This window comes from Lampetra fluviatilis, unplaced genomic scaffold, assembly GCF_964198595.1.
Source record: "Lampetra fluviatilis unplaced genomic scaffold, kcLamFluv1.1 SCAFFOLD_789, whole genome shotgun sequence".
NCBI lineage: Eukaryota > Metazoa > Chordata > Hyperoartia > Petromyzontiformes > Petromyzontidae > Lampetra > Lampetra fluviatilis.
In genome coordinates this window covers 1-18,212 of record NW_027621100.1, presented here as the reverse complement: position 1 = coordinate 18,212, position 18,212 = coordinate 1, and the positions used below count along the sequence as shown (strand labels likewise).

Genomic DNA, 18,212 nt, shown 5'->3' with positions numbered 1-18,212 from the left:
GGAGGCCCAGGACCGGTTCAGATAATCGTCACTGGTGTTAGCCGTGAGCGGGAATCGAACCCGGGTCGCCGGGTTCATAGCGCAGCGCGCTAACCACTACACTACCGCTCCCCTACACACACACATACACACACCTACACCTACACACACCTACACACAGGTACGTACACACCTACAGTTACACACACACAGTGTGCACACACACACCTACACACACACACCTACACACACACACCTACACACACACACCTACACACACACACCTACACACACACACCTACACACACACACCTACACACACACAGGTACGTACACACCCAAGTGATACACATTTATTTGCAATTCGTCTACTGTAAGAGTAGCATCGTCAACAAATGCGAATATCAAAGTGTGGCAAGCGTTTACAGAGCACTAATTCGCACTAATTAGCACTAATCATTAAGCAGCACTAATCATTAATTAGCACTAATCATTAAACAGCGGTTAAGTAACGAACGGATACTAGCACAAGCATCATTAGGATAAGAACCATTGTCAAAAAAACATATTAATATAGAATGGAAATAATAAAATATTAAAAATAAAACATAACAAAATACAATTCTTACGACGTTTCGGCCACAACGCAAGCAGCCGTCCTCAGGTGGAGAACAGGTCTGTCGGAAAGACAGCGTCTGAATGAGCACCACCACGCTTGGCAGCGTATATACTTAAATAAATACTTAAATATACGCTGCCAAGCTTGGTGGTGTTCAGAAGAACAGGTCTGTCGGAAAGACAGCGTCTGAATGAGCACCACCAGGCTTGGCAGCGTCTATTTAAGTATATATTTAAGTATATACGCTGCCAAGCCTGGTGGTGCTCATTCAGACGCTGTCTTTCCGACAGACCTGTTCTTCACCTGAGGACGGATGCTTGCGTTGTGGCCGAAACGTCGTGAGAATTATTTTAGTATGTTTCGTTTGTATTTTATTATTTCCCTTCTACGTGACTTTACCGAAAGAACCAAGAAGATGAATGCCTGCAGTCACGAAAGCTTTAAATCGAAACATATTAACATGATCAACATCAATAGGATTATCATCATAATCAATACAATTGTATTTAACACGATTAGCATGAACACCAATAACACGCGGGTTTCATATCAATATCGCACTCACAATGAACGTACGAATCTACCATCACCGTCACACTAATCGATGTATCCATGGAGACCAATAATCACAACCATCACTCACACACCCATGATCTTCACTAACAAACTAATCGATATTTCCATGGTTATCAATAATCACAACCATCATTCACATACCAATCAATATCTTCACTAACACACTCATCGATTTATCCATGGAGATCAATAATCACAACCATCACTCACATAGCCATGATCTTCACTAACAAACTAATCGATATTTCCATGGAAATCAATAATCACAACCATCACTAACAAACCAATATCCTCATTAACATAATCATCGATTTTCCCATGGATATCAATAATCACAACCATCACTCACATACCAATATCCTCATTAACATAATCATCGATTTTCCCATGGAAATCAATAATCACAACCATCACTCACATACTAATATCCTCATTAACATAATCATCGATTTTCCCATGGAAATCAATAATCACAACCATCACTCACATACCAATATCCTCATTAACATAATCATCGATTTTCCCATGGATATCAATAATCATAATCATCACCGACACACCCACCGCTACCTAATTAACATAGACCTCATTAGCATATCCGTTACCGAAATTAGCATAACCAGCACTAATAGACACGCCCCCATCATTAACATAACCAGTGCCACGCCCCCTTAATTAGCATATTCCTCATTAACATACCCGCACCGAAGTAGCCATCATTACCATATCATTACCATATCATTACCATATCATTACCATATCATTACCATATCCCTCATTAACATATTAATGGCCGCTACTTTACACATTTAATTTTTTTACTAAATCAGTGAGTGCTAGTCAGTGTGCTAGTTAGTGTACTAGTTAGTATACTAGTTAGTGTACTAGTTAGTGTGCTAGTTAGTGTGCTAGTTAGTGTGCTAGTTAGTGTGCTAGTTAGTGTGCTAGTTAGTGTGCTAGTTAGTGTGCTAGTTAGTGTGCTAGTTAGTGTGCTAGTTAGTGTGCTAGTTAGTATACTAGTTAGTGTACTAGTTAGTGTACTAGTTAGTGTGCTAGTTAGTGTGCTAGTTAGTGTGCTAGTTAGTGTGCTAGTTAGTGTGCTAGTTAGTGTACTAGTTAGTGTGCTAGTTAGTGTGCTAGTTAGTGTGCTAGTTAGTATACTAGTTAGTGTGCTAGTTAGTGTGCTAGTTAGTGTGCTAGTTAGTGTGCTAGTTAGTGTGCTAGTTAGTGTGCTAGTTAGTGTGCTAGTTAGTGTACTAGTTAGTGTGCTAGTTAGTGTGCTAGTTAGTATACTAGTTAGTGTGCTAGTTAGTGTGCTAGTTAGTGTGCTAGTTAGTGTGCTAGTTAGTGTGCTAGTTAGTGTACTAGTTAGTGTGCTAGTTAGTGTGCTAGTTAGTGTGCTAGTTAGTGTGCTAGTTAGTGTGCTAGTTAGTGTGCTAGTTAGTGTGCTAGTTAGTGTGCTAGTTAGTATACTAGTTAGTGTGCTAGTTAGTGTGCTAGTTAGTGTGCTAGTTAGTGTGCTAGTTAGTGTACTAGTTAGTGTGCTAGTTAGTGTGCTAGTTAGTATACTAGTTAGTGTGCTAGTTAGTGTGCTAGTTAGTGTGCTAGTTAGTGTGCTAGTTAGTGTGCTAGTTAGTGTGCTAGTTAGTGTACTAGTTAGTATACTAGTTAGTGTACTAGTTAGTGTGCTAGTTAGTGTGCTAGTTAGTGTACTAGTTAGTGTGCTAGTTAGTGTACTAGTTAGTGTGCTAGTTAGTGTGCTAGTTAGTGTACTAGTTAGTGTACTAGTGTGCTAGTTAGTGTGCTAGTTAGTGTACTAGTTAGTGTACTAGTTAGTGTGCTAGTTAGTGTACTAGTTAGTGTGCTAGTTAGTGTACTAGTTAGTGTGCTAGTTAGTGTGCTAGTTAGTGTACTAGTTAGTGTACTAGTGTACTAGTTAGTGTGCTAGTTAGTGTGCTAGTTAGTGTACTAGTTAGTGTACTAGTGTGCTAGTTAGTGTGCTAGTTAGTGTACTAGTTAGTGTACTAGTTAGTGTGCTAGTTAGTGTACTAGTTAGTGTGCTAGTTAGTGTACTAGTTAGTGTGCTAGTTAGTGTGCTAGTTAGTGTACTAGTTAGTGTACTAGTGTACTAGTTAGTGTGCTAGTTAGTGTGCTAGTTAGTGTGCTAGTTAGTGTACTAGTTAGTGTGCTAGTTAGTGTGCTAGTTAGTGTACTAGTGTGCTAGTTAGTGTGCTAGTTAGTGTGCTAGTTAGTGTACTAGTTAGTGTGCTAGTTAGTGTACTAGTGTGCTAGTTAGTGTGCTAGTTAGTGTGCTAGTTAGTGTACTAGTTAGTGTACTAGTTAGTGTGCTAGTTAGTGTGCTAGTTAGTGTGCTAGTTAGTGTGCTAGTTAGTGTACTAGTCAGTGTACTAGTTAGTGTACTAGTTAGTGTGCTAGTTAGTGTACTAGTTAGTGTGCTAGTTAGTGTGCTAGTTAGTGTGCTAGTTAGTGTACTAGTCAGTGTACTAGTTAGTGTACTAGTTAGTGTGCTAGTTAGTGTACTAGTAAGTGTGCTAGTAAGTGTGCTAGCTAGTGTACTAGTTAGTGTACTAGTTAGTGTACTAGTTAGTGTACTAGTTAGTGTGCTAGTTAGTGTACTAGTTAGTGTGCTAGTTAGTGTACTAGTTAGTGTGCTAGTTAGTGTGCTAGTTAGTGTGCTAGTTAGTGTACTAGTGTACTAGTTAGTGTACTAGTTAGTGTGCTAGTTAGTGTGCTAGTTAGTGTGCTAGTTAGTGTACTAGTGTACTAGTTAGTGTACTAGTTAGTGTACTAGTTAGTGCTGAGGCAATGCACATCTTCTGGCTGTGTGGGCCAAGACAGCTTCAGCCTGGTCATAGAGCTGAAACACAACAACCACCACAACCACCACCACTAGTCAGACACTAGTCAGACACTAGTCAGACACTAGTTAGCCACAAGCACCACTACCACAAGTTAGACACTGGGTGAGTGACTGAGTGAGTGAGTGTCTGACTGAGTGAGTGACTGACTGAGTGAGTGACTGAGTGTCTGAGTGAGTGTCTGACTGAGTGACTGAGTGAGTGACTGAGTGACTGACTGAGTGAGTGACTGACTGAGTGACTGACTAGCTGACTGATTGACTGACTGAGTGACTAGCTGACTGACTGAGTGACTGACTAGCTGAGTGACTGACTGAGTGACTGACGTACCGGCTGGAATGGCGCGTCTTGAAACAGCTCCTGCAGGAATCTCCGAGCGGAGAGTCTGAATGAGCGAGTGAGTGACTGAGTGACTGTCTAACTAACTGACTAGCTGAGTAACTGAGTGAGTGACTAGCTGACTGACATACCGGCTGGAATGGCGCGTCTTGAAACAGCTCCTGTAGGAATCTCCGAGCGGAGAGTCTGAAGTGGGTGACTGAGTGAGTGAGTGACTGACTGACTGACTAACTAACTAACTAGCTGACTGAGTAACTGACTGAGTGACTGAGTGACTAGCTGAGTGACTGAGTGAGTGACTGAGTGACTGACTGAGTGACTGAGTGACTGACTAACTAACTAACTGACTAGCTGAGTAACTGAGTGACTGACTAGCTGACTGAGTGACTGACTGACCGGCTGGAAGGGCGCATCTTGAAACAGCTCCTGCAGGAATCTCCGAGCGGAGAGTCTGAAGTGAGTGAGTGACTGAGCGAGTGAGTGACTAACTGACTAGCTGACTGACTGACTGAGTGACTGACTGAGTGACTGAGTGACTAGCTGACTAACTAGCTGAGTGACTGAGTGACTAGCTGACTGACTAACTGACTAGCTGAGTGACTGACCGGCTGGAATGAAGCGTCTTGAAATAGCTCCTGCAGGAATCTGCGAGCGGAGAGTCTGAATGAGCGAGTGACTGAATAGCTGACTGACTGACTGAGTGACTGACTGACTGACTGACTAACTGACTGCCTAACTGACTGACTGACCGGCTGGAAGGGCGCGTTTTGAAAGAGCTCCTGCAGGAATCTCCGAGCGGAGAGTCTGAAGTGGGTGAGTGAGTGACTGAGTGACTGAGTGAGTCAGTGACTGAGTGACTGAGTGAGTGAGTGACTGAGTGACTGAGTGAGTCAGTGACTGAGTGACTGACTAATTAACTAACTAACTGACTGACTGAGTGACTAGCTGACTGACTAGCTGAGTGACTGACCGGCTGGAAGGGCGCGTCTTGAAAGAGCTCCTGCAGGAATCTCCGAGCGGAGAGTCTGAAGTGGGTGAGTGACTGAGTGAGTGAGTGAGTGACTGAGTGACTGACTGGGTGAGTGAGTGACTGACTAACTGAGTGACTGAGTGACTGACCGGCTGGAACGGCGCGTCTTGAAAGAGCTCCTGCAGGAATCTCCGAGCGGAGAGTCTGAAGTGGGTGAGTGAGTGACTGAGTGAGTGAGTGAGTGACTGAGTGACTGAGTGACTGACTAGCTGACTGAGTGACTGACTGACTGAGTGACTGACTAACTGAGTGACTGAGTGACTGACTGACCGGCTGGAAGGGCGCGTCTTGAAAGAGCTCCTGCAGGAATCTGCGAGCGGAGAGTCTGAAGTGGGTGAGTGACTGAGTGAGTGAGTGAGTGACTGAGTGACTGACTGGGTGAGTGAGTGACTGACTAACTGAGTGACTGAGTGACTGACCGGCTGGAACGGCGCGTCTTGAAAGAGCTCCTGCAGGAATCTCCGAGCGGAGAGTCTGAAGTGGGTGAGTGAGTGACTGAGTGAGTGACTGAGTGAGTGACTGAGTGACTGACTAGCTGACTGAGTGACTGACTGACTGAGTGACTGACTAACTGAGTGACTGAGTGACTGACTGACCGGCTGGAAGGGCGCGTCTTGAAAGAGCTCCTGCAGGAATCTCCGAGCGGAGAGTCTGAAGTGGGTGAGTGAGTGACTGAGTGACTGAGTGAGTGAGTGACTGAGTGACTGAGTGAGTGAGTGACTGAGTGACTGAGTGAGTGAGTGACTGAGTGAATGACTAATTAACTAACTGACTGACTGAGTGACTAGCTGAGTGACTGAGTGACTGACTGACCGGCTGGAAGGGCGCGTCTTGAAAGAGCTCCTGCAGGAATCTGCGAGCGGAGAGTCTGAAGTGGGTGAGTGAGTGACTGAGTGAGTGAGTGACTGAGTGACTGAGTGACTGAGTGACTGAGTGAGTGAGTGACTGAGTGAATGACTAATTAACTAACTAACTGACTGACTGAGTGACTAGCTGAGTGACTGAGTGACTGACTGACCGGCTGGAAGGGCGCGTCTTGAAAGAGCTCCTGCAGGAATCTGCGAGCGGAGAGTCTGAAGTGGGTGAGTGAGTGACTGAGTGAGTGAGTGGCTGAGTGAATGACTAACTAACTGACTGACTGAGTGACTAGCTGAGTGACTGAGTGACTGACTGACCGGCTGGAAGGGCGCGTCTTGAAAGAGCTCCTGCAGGAATCTGCGAGCGGAGAGTCTGAATGAGCAGGAGGCGAGGAGGGTCGACACGTCCGAGTAGAGGCAGACGTCGTCAAAGACGCGGGGAAACTTCTCCTTGATGCTGGTGGTGGTAGTTAGACACGTGGTAGTTAGACACACGGTAGTTAGACACGTGGTAGTTAGACACGCGGTAGTTAGACACGTGGTAGTTAGACACGTGGTAGTTAGACACGCGGTAGTTAGACACGCGGTAGTTAGACACGCGGTAGTTAGACACGCGGTAGTTAGACACGCGGTAGTTAGACACGCGGTAGTTAGACACGCGGTAGTTAGACACGCGGTAGTTAGACACGCGGTAGTTAGACACGCGGTAGTTAGACACGCGGTAGTTAGACACGCGGTAGTTAGACACGCGGTAGTTAGACACGCGGTAGTTAGACACGCGGTAGTTAGACACGCGGTAGTTAGACACGCGGTAGTTAGACACGCGGTAGTTAGACACGCGGTAGTTAGACACGCGGTAGTTAGACACGCGGTAGTTAGACACGCGGTAGTTAGACACGCGGTAGTTAGACACGCGGTAGTTAGACACGCGGTAGTTAGACACGCGGTAGTTAGACAGAGTGTCTGTGTGTGTGTGTGGTGGTAGTAGTGTAGTAGTAGTAGTATCAGTACTACTAGTAGTAGTAGTACTATAGTAATAGTACCAGTACTATAGTAGTAGTACCAGTACTATAGTAATAGTATCAGTACTATAGTAATAGTATCAGTACTATAGTAATAGTATCAGTACTATAGCAATAGTACCGGTACTATAGTAATAGTACCGGTACTATAGTAGTAGTACCGGTACTATAGTAGTAGTACCGGTACTATAGTAGTAGTACCGGTACTATAGTAGTAGTACCGGTACTATAGTAGTAGTACCGGTACTATAGTAGTAGTACCGGTACTATAGTAGTAGTACCGGTACTATAGTAGACGCACTATAGTAGTAGTACCGGTACTATAGTAGTAGTACCGGTACTATAGTAGTAGTACCGGTACTATAGTAGTAGTACCGGTACTATAGTAGTAGTACCGGTACTATAGTAGTAGTACCGGTACTATAGTAGTAGTACCGGTACTATAGTAGTAGTACCGGTACTATAGTAATAGTACCGGTACTATAGTAATAGTATCAGTACTTACGTAAGTAACCCGGTCTCCTGGCTCTTGGCTCCCACTGAGCTGCTGAGGCAAACTGCAAGTCGGAGAACTTCCCGGCGGAGGAGAGACGCACCTACAGAGACACGCGTGGGGAGAGACACGGGAAGAGAGACACGGTGAGAGACGCACCTACAGAGACACGCGCGGGGAGAGACACGGGGAGACACGGTGAGACACGGGGAGAGAGACACGGTGAGAGAGACACGGGGAGAGACACGGTGAGAGAGACACGGTGAGACACGGAGACACGGGGAGAGAGACACGGTGAGAGACGCACCTACAGAGACACGCGCGGGGAGAGACACGGGGAGACACGGTGAGACACGGGGAGAGAGACACGGTGAGAGAGACACGGGGAGAGACACGGTGAGAGAGACACGGTGAGACACGGAGACACGGGGAGAGAGACACGGTGAGAGACGCACCTACAGAGACACGCGCGGGGAGAGACACGGGGAGACACGGTGAGACACGGGGAGAGAGACACGGTGAGAGAGACACGGGGAGAGACACGGTGAGAGAGACACGGTGAGACACGGAGACACGGGGAGAGAGACACGGTGAGAGACGCACCTACAGAGACACGCGCGGGGAGAGACACGGGGAGACACGGTGAGACACGGGGAGAGAGACACGGTGAGAGAGACACGGGGAGAGACACGGTGAGAGAGACACGGTGAGACACGGAGACACGGGGAGAGAGACACGGTGAGAGACGCACCTACAGAGACACGCGCGGGGAGAGACACGGGGAGACACGGTGAGACACGGGGAGAGAGACACGGTGAGAGAGACACGGGGAGAGACACGGTGAGAGAGACACGGTGAGACACGGAGACACGGGGAGAGAGACACGGTGAGAGACGCACCTACAGAGACACGCGCGGGGAGAGACACGGGGAGACACGGTGAGACACGGGGAGAGAGACACGGTGAGAGAGACACGGGGAGAGACACGGTGAGAGAGACACGGTGAGACACGGAGACACGGGGAGAGAGACACGGTGAGAGACGCACCTACAGAGACACGCGCGGGGAGAGACACGAAGACACGGTGAGACACGGGGAGAGAGACACGGTGAGAGAGACACGGGGAGACACGGAGACACGGGGAGAGAGACACGGTGAGAGACGCACCTACAGAGACACGCGCGGGGAGAGACACGGTGAGACACGGGGAGAGAGACACGGTGAGAGAGACACGGAGAGACACGGGGACACGGTGAGAGAGACACGGGGACACGGTGAGAGAGACACGGGGACATGGTGAGAGAGACACGGGGACATGGTGAGAGAGACACGGGGAGAGACGGGGAGAGAAACACGGGGAGAGAGAGACACGGTGAGAGACACGGGGAGAGAGACACGGTGAGACACGGGGAGAGAGACACGGTGAGAGAGAGACACGGTAAAAGAGACACGGAGAGACACGGTGAGACACGCGGAGACACAGGGAGAAACGGAGAGAGAGACACGGTGAGAGAGACACAAGGAGACACGGTGAGAGACACGGGAGAGACACGGTGAGAGAGACACGGTGAGACACGGAGACACGGTGAGAGAGACACGGTGAGACACGGAGAGAGACGCACCTGCAGAGACACACGCGGGGAGAGACACGCGGAGACACGGTGAGAGAGACACGGGGAGAGACAAGCGGAGGGAGACACGGTGAGACACACGGTGAGAGAGAGAGACACGGGGAGAGAGAGAGACACGGTGAGAGAGAGAGACGGGGAGAGAGACACGGGGAGAGACGCACCTGCAGAGACACACGCGGGGAGAGACACGGTGAGACAGAGACACGGTGAGACACGGTGAGACACGGGGAGAGAGACACGGGGAGAGAGAGACACGGGGAGAGAGAGACACGGGGAGAGAGACACGGGGGGAGAGAGACACGGGGAGAGAGAGACACGGGGAGAGACACGGGGAGAGAGACACGGGGAGAGAGAGACACGGGGAGAGAGAGACACGGGGAGAGACACGGGGAGAGAGACACGGGGAGAGACACAGTGAGAGAGACACGGGGAGAGAGACACGGGGAGAGAGACACGGGGAGAGACACGGGGAGAGAGAGACACGGGGAGAGAGACACGGGAAGAGAGACACGGGGAGAGAGAGACACGGGGAGAGAGACACGGGGAGAGAGACACGGGGAGAGAGACACGGGGGGAGAGAGACACGGGGAGAGAGACACGGTGAGAGAGACACGGGGAGAGAGACACGGGGAGCGAGAGACACGGGGAGAGAGAGACACGGGGAGAGAGACACGGGGAGAGAGACACGGGGAGAGAGACACGGGGAGAGAGACACGGGGAGAGAGACACGGGGGGAGAGAGACACGGCGAGAGAGACACGGAGAGAGACATTGCTACTTAGACATTACCGCTGTTTTGATCTCCCGCGGTCTGCAAGCTCCCGTTGGGGTCACGCAGCGACCCCAACGCCCCCGTGACCTCCGATCCCGTGACCTCGGACGACGCCGTGACCTCGGACGACGCCGTGACCTCCTCCGACCCCGTGACCTCCGACCCCACGACCTCCTCCTGCTCCATCACCGCGTCGGCGAATGGGATGTCTCCAAAATCTGTGTGGGGGGGGGGGTCACCGCGGGGTCATTGGGGTCACGGGGTTACGGGGTCACAGGGTCGTAGAGGTCATTGGGGTCACCGGGTTATGGGGTCATGGGGAGTTGGTGAGTGAGTAGGTGGGTGAGTGAGTGGGTGAGTGGGTGGGTGGGTGAGTGGGTGGGTGAGTGAGTGGGTGAGTGAGTAGGTGAGTGGGTGAGTGGGTGGGTGAGTGAGTGGGTGAGTGGGTGAGTGAGTGGGTGAGTGAGTGACTGAGTGAGTAAGTGGATGAGTGGGTGGGTGAGTTGGTGAGTGAGTGGTGGGTGAGTGAGTGAGTGGGTGAGTTGGTGAGTGAGTGGGTGAGTGAGTGACTGAGTAAGTGGATGAGTGGGTGGGTGAGTTGGTGAGTGAGTGGTGGGTGAGTGAGTGAGTGAGTGAGTGAGTGGGTGAGTGGGTGAGTGACTAAGTGAGTGTGTGAGTGAGTGTGTGAGTGAGTGGGTGGGTGAGTGACTGAGTGAGTGAGTGAGTGGGTGAGTGAGTGACTGAGTGAGTGACTGAGTGAGTGAGTGAGTGGGTGAGTGGGTGAGTGACTGAGTGAGTGTGTGAGTGAGTGGGTGGGTGAGTGACTGAGTGAGTGACTGAGTGAGTGAGTGGGTGAGTGGTGAGTGAGTGAGTGGGTGAGTGGGTGAGTGAGTGAGTGAGTGGGTGAGTGAGTGAGTGAGTGAGTGGGTGGGTGAGTGGGTGAGTGAGTGAGTGGGTGGGTGAGTGAGTGGGTGAGTGGGTGAGTGGGTGAGTGAGTGAGTGGGTGAGTGAGTGGATGAGTGAGTGAGTGGGTGAGTGGGTGAGTTGGTGAGTGGGTGAGGGAGTGACTGAGTGGGTGACTGAGTGAGTGGGTGAGTGAGTGAGTGAGTGGGTGAGTGAGTGGGTGAGTGAGTGAGTGGGTGAGTGAGTGGGTGAGTGGGTGAGTGAGTGAGTGGGTGAGTGAGTGGGTGAGTGAGTGGGTGGGTGAGTGAGTGAGTGGGTGAGTGAGTGGGTGAGTGAGTGAGTGAGTGGGTGAGTGAGTGAGTGAGTGGGTGAGTGAGTGAGTGGGTGAGTGGGTGAGTGAGTGAGTGGGTGAGTGGGTGGGTGAGTGGGTGAGTGAGTGAGTGGGTGGGTGAGTGGGTGAGTGAGTGGGTGAGTGAGTGGGTGAGTGAGTGGATGAGTGAGTGAGTGGGTGAGTGGGTGAGTTGGTGAGTGGGTGAGGGAGTGACTGAGTGGGTGACTGAGTGAGTGAGTGGGTGAGTGAGTGAGTGGGTGAGTGAGTGACTGAGTGACTGAGTGAGTGGGTGAGTGGGTGGATGAGTGACTGAGTGACTGAGTGAGTGAGTGACTGAGTGTGTGAGTGACTGAGTGAGTGAGTGAGTGACTGAGTGAGTGACTGAGTTGGTGAGTGACTGAGTGGGTGAGTGACTGAGTGAGTGAGTGAGTGACTGAGTGAGTGACTGAGTGACTGAGTGAGTGACTGAGTGAGTGAGTGACTGAGTGTGTGAGTGACTGAGTGAGTGAGTGAGTGAGTGACTGAGTGAGTGACTGAGTTGGTGAGTGACTGAGTGGGTGAGTGAGTGGGTGGGTGAGTGGGTGAGTGAGTGAGTGGGTGAGTGAGTGGGTGAGTGTGTGAGTGAGTGGGTGAGTGGGTGGGTGGGTGAGTGAGTGAGTGGGTGAGTGAGTGGTGGGTGAGTGAGTGGGTGAGTGGGTGAGTGAGTGGGTGAGTGAGTGGTGGGTGAGTGGGTGGGTGAGTGGGTGAGTGGGTGAGTGAGTGGGTGAGTGTGTGAGTGGGTGAGTGGGTGAGTGGGTGAGTGAGTGGGTGAGTGAGTGAGTGGGTGAGTGGTGGATGAGTGGGTGGGTGAGTGAGTGAGTGAGTGGGTGAGTGAGTGAGTGAGTGGGTGAGTGAGTGGGTGAGTGTGTGAGTGGGTGAGTGGGTGGGTGGGTGAGTGTGTGAGTGGGTGAGTGAGTGGGTGGGTGAGTGAATGAGTGAGTGGGTGAGTGTGTGAGTGACTGAGTGGGTGAGTGAGTGGGTGAGTGAGTGGGTGACTGAGTGGGTGAGTTGGTGAGTGAGTGAGTTGGTGGGTGAGTGGGTGACTGAGTGAGTGACTGAGTGAGTGACTCAGTGTGTGAGTGGGTGAGTTGGTGAGTGAGTGGTGGGTGAGTGGTGAGCACCGTTGTGAGTTTGGTGAGGCGGTGTGCGCTGTGAGCACACACACAACAAGCAGCAATCCTCGCTGTGATCCTTGTCCCCATCCAGAGTCACTGGGGAGAGAGAGAGACACACACGGGTAGCTGAGTGGGTGGGTGAGTGAGTGGGTAACTGAGTGGGTGGGTAGCTGAGTGGGTGGCTGAGTGGGTGGGTGAGTGAGTGGGTAACTGAGTGGGTGGGTAGCTGAGTGGGTAGCTGAGTGGGTAGCTGAGTGGGTGGGTGAGTGAGTGGCTGAGTGGGTAGCTGAGTGAGTGGGTGGGTAGCTGAGTGTGTAGCTGAGTGGGTAGCTGAGTGGGTGGATGAGTGGGTGGACGAGTGGGTAGCTGAGTGGGTGGCTGAGTGGGTGGCTGAGTGGGTAGCTGAGTGGGTGGCTGAGTGGGTGGCTGAGTGGGTAGCTGAGTGGGTGGCTGAGTGGGTAGCTGAGTGGGTAGCTGAGTGAGTGGGTAGCTGAGTGGGTGGCTGAGTGGGTGGCTGAGTGGGTAGCTGAGTGGGTGGCTGAGTGGGTAGCTGAGTGGGTGGCTGGGTGGGTAGCTGGGTGGGTGGGTAGCTGAGTGGGTAGCTGAGTGGGTGGCTGGGTGGGTAGCTGAGTGGGTAGCTGAGTGGGTGGCTGAGTGGGTGGCTGAGTGGGTAGCTGAGTGGGTAGCTGAGTGGGTAGCTGAGTGGGTGGCTGAGTGGGTGGCTGAGTGGGTAGCTGAGTGGGTAGCTGAGTGGGTAGCTGAGTGGGTGGCTGAGTGGGTGAGTGAGTGGGTAGCTGAGTGAGTGGCTGAGTGAGTAGGTGAGTGGGTAGCTGAGTGGGTAGCTGAGTGTGTAGCTGAGTGGGTAGCTGAGTGGGTAGCTGAGTGGGTGGCTGAGTGATGGCTGAGTGGGTAGCTGAGCAGGTAGCTGAGTGGGTGGCTGAGTGGGTAGCTGAGTGGGTAGCTGAGTGGGTAGCTGAGTGGGTGGCTGAGTGTGTAGCTGAGTGGGTAGCTGAGTGAGTGGGTAGCTGAGTGGGTAGGTGAGTGAGTAGCTGAGTGGGTGGCTGAGTGGGTAGCTGAGTGGCTGAGTGGGTATGTGAGTGAGTAGCTGAGTGGGTAGCTGAGTGGGTAGCTGAATGTGTAGCTGAGTGGGTAGCTGAATGGGTGGCTGAGTGGGAAGCTGAGTGGGTAGCTGAGTGGGTAGCTGAGTAGGTAGCTGAGTGGGTAGCTGAGTGGGTAGCTGAGTGAGTGTGTAGCTGAGTGGGTAGCTGAGTGAGTAGCTGAGTGAGTGGGTAGCTGAGTGGGTAGCTGAGTGAGTGGGTAGCTGAGTGGGTAGCTGAGTGGGTAGCTGAGTGAGTGGGTAGCTGAGTGGGTAGCTGAGTGGGTAGCTGAGTGAGTGGGTAGCTGAGTGGGTAGCTGAGTGGGTAGCTGAGTGAGTGGGTAGCTGAGTGGGTAGCTGAGTGAGTGGGTAGCTGAGTGAGTGGGTAGCTGAGTGGGTAGCTGAGTGAGTGGGTAGCTGAGTGAGTGGGTAGCTGAGTGAGTGGGTAGCTGAGTGGGTAGCTGAGTGGGTAGCTGAGTGGGTAGCTGAGTGGGTAGCTGAGTGAGTGGGTAGCTGAGTGAGTGGGTAGCTGAGTAGGTAGCTGAGTGGGTAGCTGAGTGAGTGGGTAGCTGAGTGAGTGGGTAGCTGAGTGGGTAGCTGAGTGGGTAGCTGAGTGGGTAGCTGAGTGAGTGGGTAGCTGAGTGGGTAGCTGAGTGAGTGGGTAGCTGAGTGAGTGGGTAGCTGAGTGGGTAGCTGAGTGAGTGGGTAGCTGAGTGAGTGGGTAGCTGAGTGAGTAGCTGAGTGGGTAGCTGAGTGGGTAGCTGAGTGGGTAGCTGAGTGAGTAGCTGAGTGGGTAGCTGAGTGGGTAGCTGAGTGGGTAGCTGAGTGAGTGGGTAGCTGAGTGGGTAGCTGAGTGGGTAGCTGAGTGAGTGGGTAGCTGAGTGAGTGGGTAGCTGAGTGAGTGGGTAGCTGAGTGAGTGGGTAGCTGAGTGAGTGGGTAGCTGAGTGGGTAGCTGAGTGAGTGGGTAGCTGAGTGAGTGGGTAGCTGAGTGGGTAGTTGAGTGGGTAGCTGAGTGAGTGGGTAGCTGAGTGGGTAGCTGAATGAGTGGGTAGCTGAGTGAGTGGGTAGCTGAGTGGGTAGCTGAGTGAGTGGGTAGCTGAGTGAGTGGGTAGCTGAGTGGGTAGCTGAGTGGGTAGCTGAGTGGGTAGCTGAGTGAGTGGGTAGCTGAGTGTGTAGCTGAGTGAGTGGGTAGCTGAGTGAGTAGCTGAGTGGGTAGCTGAGTGAGTGGGTAGCTGAGTGAGTGGGTAGTTGAGTGAGTGGGTAGCTGAGTGGGTAGCTGAGTGAGTGGGTAGCTGAGTGAGTGGGTAGCTGAGTGGGTAGCTGAGTGAGTGGGTAGCTGAGTGAGTGGGTAGCTGAGTGGGTAGCTGAGTGTGTAGCTGAGTGAGTGGGTAGCTGAGTGGGTAGCTGAGTGGGTAGCTGAGTGGGTAACTGAGTGAGTGGGTAGCTGAGTGTGTAGCTGAGTGGGTAGCTGAGTGAGTGGGTAGCTGAGTGAGTGGGTAGCTGAGTGAGTGGGTAGCTGAGTGGGTAGCTGAGTGAGTGGGTAGCTGAGTGAGTGGGTAGCTGAGTGAGTGGGTAGCTGAGTGGGTAGCTGAGTGGGTAGCTGAGTGAGTGGGTAGCTGAGTGGGTAGCTGAGTGAGTGGGTAGCTGAGTGGGTAGCTGATTGGGTAGCTGAGTGGGTAGCTGAGTGGGTAGCTGAGTGGGTAGCTGAGTGGGTAGCTGAGTGGGTAGCTGAGTGAGTGGGTAGCTGAGTGAGTGGGTAGCTGAGTGAGTGGGTAGCTGAGTGGGTAGCTGAGTGGGTAGCTGAGTGAGTGGGTAGCTGAGTGAGTGGGTAGCTGAGTGGGTAGCTGAGTGAGTGGGTAGCTGAGTGAGTGGGTAGCTGAGTGGGTAGCTGAGTGGGTAGCTGAGTGGGTAGCTGAGTGAGTGGGTAGCTGAGTGAGTGGGTAGCTGAGTGGGTAGCTGAGTGAGTGGGTAGCTGAGTGAGTGGGTAGCTGAGTGGGTAGCTGAGTGGGTAGCTGAGTGGGTAGCTGAGTGGGTAGCTGAGTGGGTAGCTGAGTGAGTGGGTAGCTGAGTGAGTGGGTAGCTGAGTGGGTAGCTGAGTGAGTGGGTAGCTGAGTGAGTGGGTAGCTGAGTGGGTAGCTGAGTGGGTAGCTGAGTGGGTAGCTGAGTGGGTAGCTGAGTGTGTACTCACTTTGAGGCATCAGTGCTGAGTGGAATGGCTCCTGAGAAGGTGAAGACTCTTCAGCTACCTGCACTCAGCACACCACAACAACAACAACAACAACATTACAACCACCAACATCACAACAACAACAACAACCACAACAACAACAACATTACAACCACCAACATCACAACAACAACAACAACCACAACAACCAACATCACAACAACATCACAACAACAACCACAACCGTCACAACATGACAACAACAACAACCACAACAACAACATCACCACAACAACAACATCACAACAACAACAACAACAACCACAACAACATTACAACAACAACAACCACAACAACCAACATCACAACAACATCACAACAACAACCACAACTGTCACAACAACATGACAACAACCACAACATGACAACAACAACAACCACAACAACAACATCACAACAACAACATGACAACAACCACAACATGACAACAACAACCACAACAACAACATCACAACAACAACATGACAACAACCACAACATGACAACAACAACAACCACAACAACAACATCACAACAACAACATGACAACAACCACAACATTACAACAACAACAACCACAACAACAACATCACAACAACAACAACCACCATCACCACAACAACAACAAGTGGGTGAGCGAGTGGGTGAGTGAGTGAGTGAGTGACTGACCGAGTGACTTAGTGACTGACTGAGTGACTGACTGACTGACTGAGTGACTGACTGACTGAGTGACTGAGTGACTAAGTGACTGACTGAGTGACTGACTGAGTGACTGACTGAGTGAGTGAGTGACTGACTGAGTGACTGAGTGACTGACTGACTAAGTGACTGACTGGGTGACTGACTGAGTGACTGACTGAGTGACTGACTGAGTGACTGACTGACTGAGTGACTGACTGAGTGACTGACTGAGTGACTGACTGACTGACTGAGTGAGTGACTGACTGACTCAGTCACTCTCACCATGAACAGCCTGTTGACGTCGGTTGGCACGGCGATGCCCCGGTAACCCTCGTCGCCGGGGGGCGGGGCCCCGGTTGCCGGGGGGCGGCGCGGTCGCCGTGGCGACGGAGCGGGCCGAGGCCGATCGCCCGGGGAGACGGTCGGCATGGCGATGAGGCGGGAAGCAGAACTGGTCCAGACTCCCGTAGCTCAGGGCCTTGCACACACTGCTGGGGGGGGGGGGGGACACGGGGGGGGGACACGGGGGGGGGACACGGGGGGAGGGAAACGGGGGGAGGGAAACGGGAGGGGGGGAGACACGGGGGGGGGGACACGGGGGGGAGACGGGGGGGGGAGGGGGGGGGACACGGGGGGGGGGGACAGGGACACGGGGGGGGGGGGAGGGGGAGACATTGGGGGGGGGGAGAGAATGACTCACCCACTCACTCAGTCACCCACTCACTCACTCACTCACCCACCCACCCACTCACCCACTCACTCACCCACTCACTCACTCACTCACCCACCCACCCACTCACCCACTCACTCACTCACCCACTCACTCACTCACTCACCCACCCACCCACCCACCCACTCACTCACTCACTCACCCACCCACCCACTCACCCACTCACTCACTCACCCACTCACTCACTCACTCACTCACCCACCCACTCACCCACCCACTCACTCACTCACTCACCCACCCACCCACTCACCCACTCACTCACTCACCCACTCACTCACTCACTCACCCACCCACCCACCCACTCACCCACTCACTCACTCACTCACCCACTCACTCACTCACCCACCCACCCACCCACTCACTCACCCACTCACTCACTCACTCACTCACCCACCCACCCACCCACTCACCCACTCACTCACCCACTCACTCACTCACCCACCCACTCACCCACCCCACTCACACACCCACCCACCCACCACCACACCCACCTAGGCCTTGACCCCTCAACTCTCGCGACGGGCACCGCCAGCGAACTCTGCCGTTCGCCCCGCCGGAGTCTTCGCCGCCGCCGATCTCGGAGCCGTCGCTGAATGAGGCGCGTCGCCCGAAACAACGTCCCGTACCACCTCCTCCGTCAGCGGCAGCGGCGTCAGCGGAGTCAACGGAGACTCATCCGGAACCTCCGTCGGATTCGAATCTTCCGGAACCTTCTCGGAAGGAGTTGGAGGTGGAGTTGGAGACTTCCCGCTCAGCCCAGCGGTTGTCGTCGTCATGGTGACGGGTTGGCTCACGTGGCCGCCCCCATCGCCGCCTCCAGCGGGCGTCCGCGGTAGTTCTCGATGGGCCCCTGGGGACGACTCTCCGTCCGCGTGCGACCGTGGAGAGCCGCACGGCTGGGTGGGGGCGTTGAC

The 18,212-nt window shown here is 52.6% G+C and overlaps 1 protein-coding gene across 2 annotated transcripts; it reads right to left on the bottom strand.

Moving 5' to 3' along the window:
- Positions 1-965: 965 nt before the first annotated feature.
- LOC144954761 (rapamycin-insensitive companion of mTOR-like) lies at positions 966-18,206 on the bottom strand. 2 transcript variants are annotated; one of them, XM_078885191.1, is made up of 8 exons: positions 17,790-18,206; positions 16,851-17,059; positions 15,870-15,927; positions 12,591-12,680; positions 10,214-10,414; positions 7,807-7,897; positions 6,598-6,736; positions 966-4,052 (listed from the first exon to the last, which is right to left on the bottom strand). In XM_078885191.1, the coding sequence occupies exons 2-8, from the start codon at positions 16,995-16,997 to the stop codon at positions 3,987-3,989; spliced, it is 792 nt and encodes a 263-aa protein (XP_078741317.1). In that variant the 5' UTR covers positions 16,998-17,059; positions 17,790-18,206; the 3' UTR covers positions 966-3,986. The 2 variants fall into 2 exon arrangements, with proteins under 2 accessions (XP_078741317.1, XP_078741316.1); XM_078885190.1 differs by having other exon boundaries at positions 16,851-17,056.
- Between the last annotated feature and the right edge of the window lie 6 nt (positions 18,207-18,212).

Coding starts and splice junctions, on each gene's coding strand:
- LOC144954761 (XM_078885191.1), bottom strand. CDS start 16,997: ATGCCGACCGTCTCCCCGGGCGATCGGCCTCGGCCCGCTCCGTCGCCA. Junction 15,928..16,850: donor ACGTCAACAGGCTGTTCATG/GTGAGAGTGACT, acceptor TGCTGAGTGCAG/GTAGCTGAAGAGTCTTCACC. Junction 4,053..6,597: donor AAGACGCGCCCTTCCAGCCG/GTCAGTCAGTCA, acceptor GTTGTGTTTCAG/CTCTATGACCAGGCTGAAGC.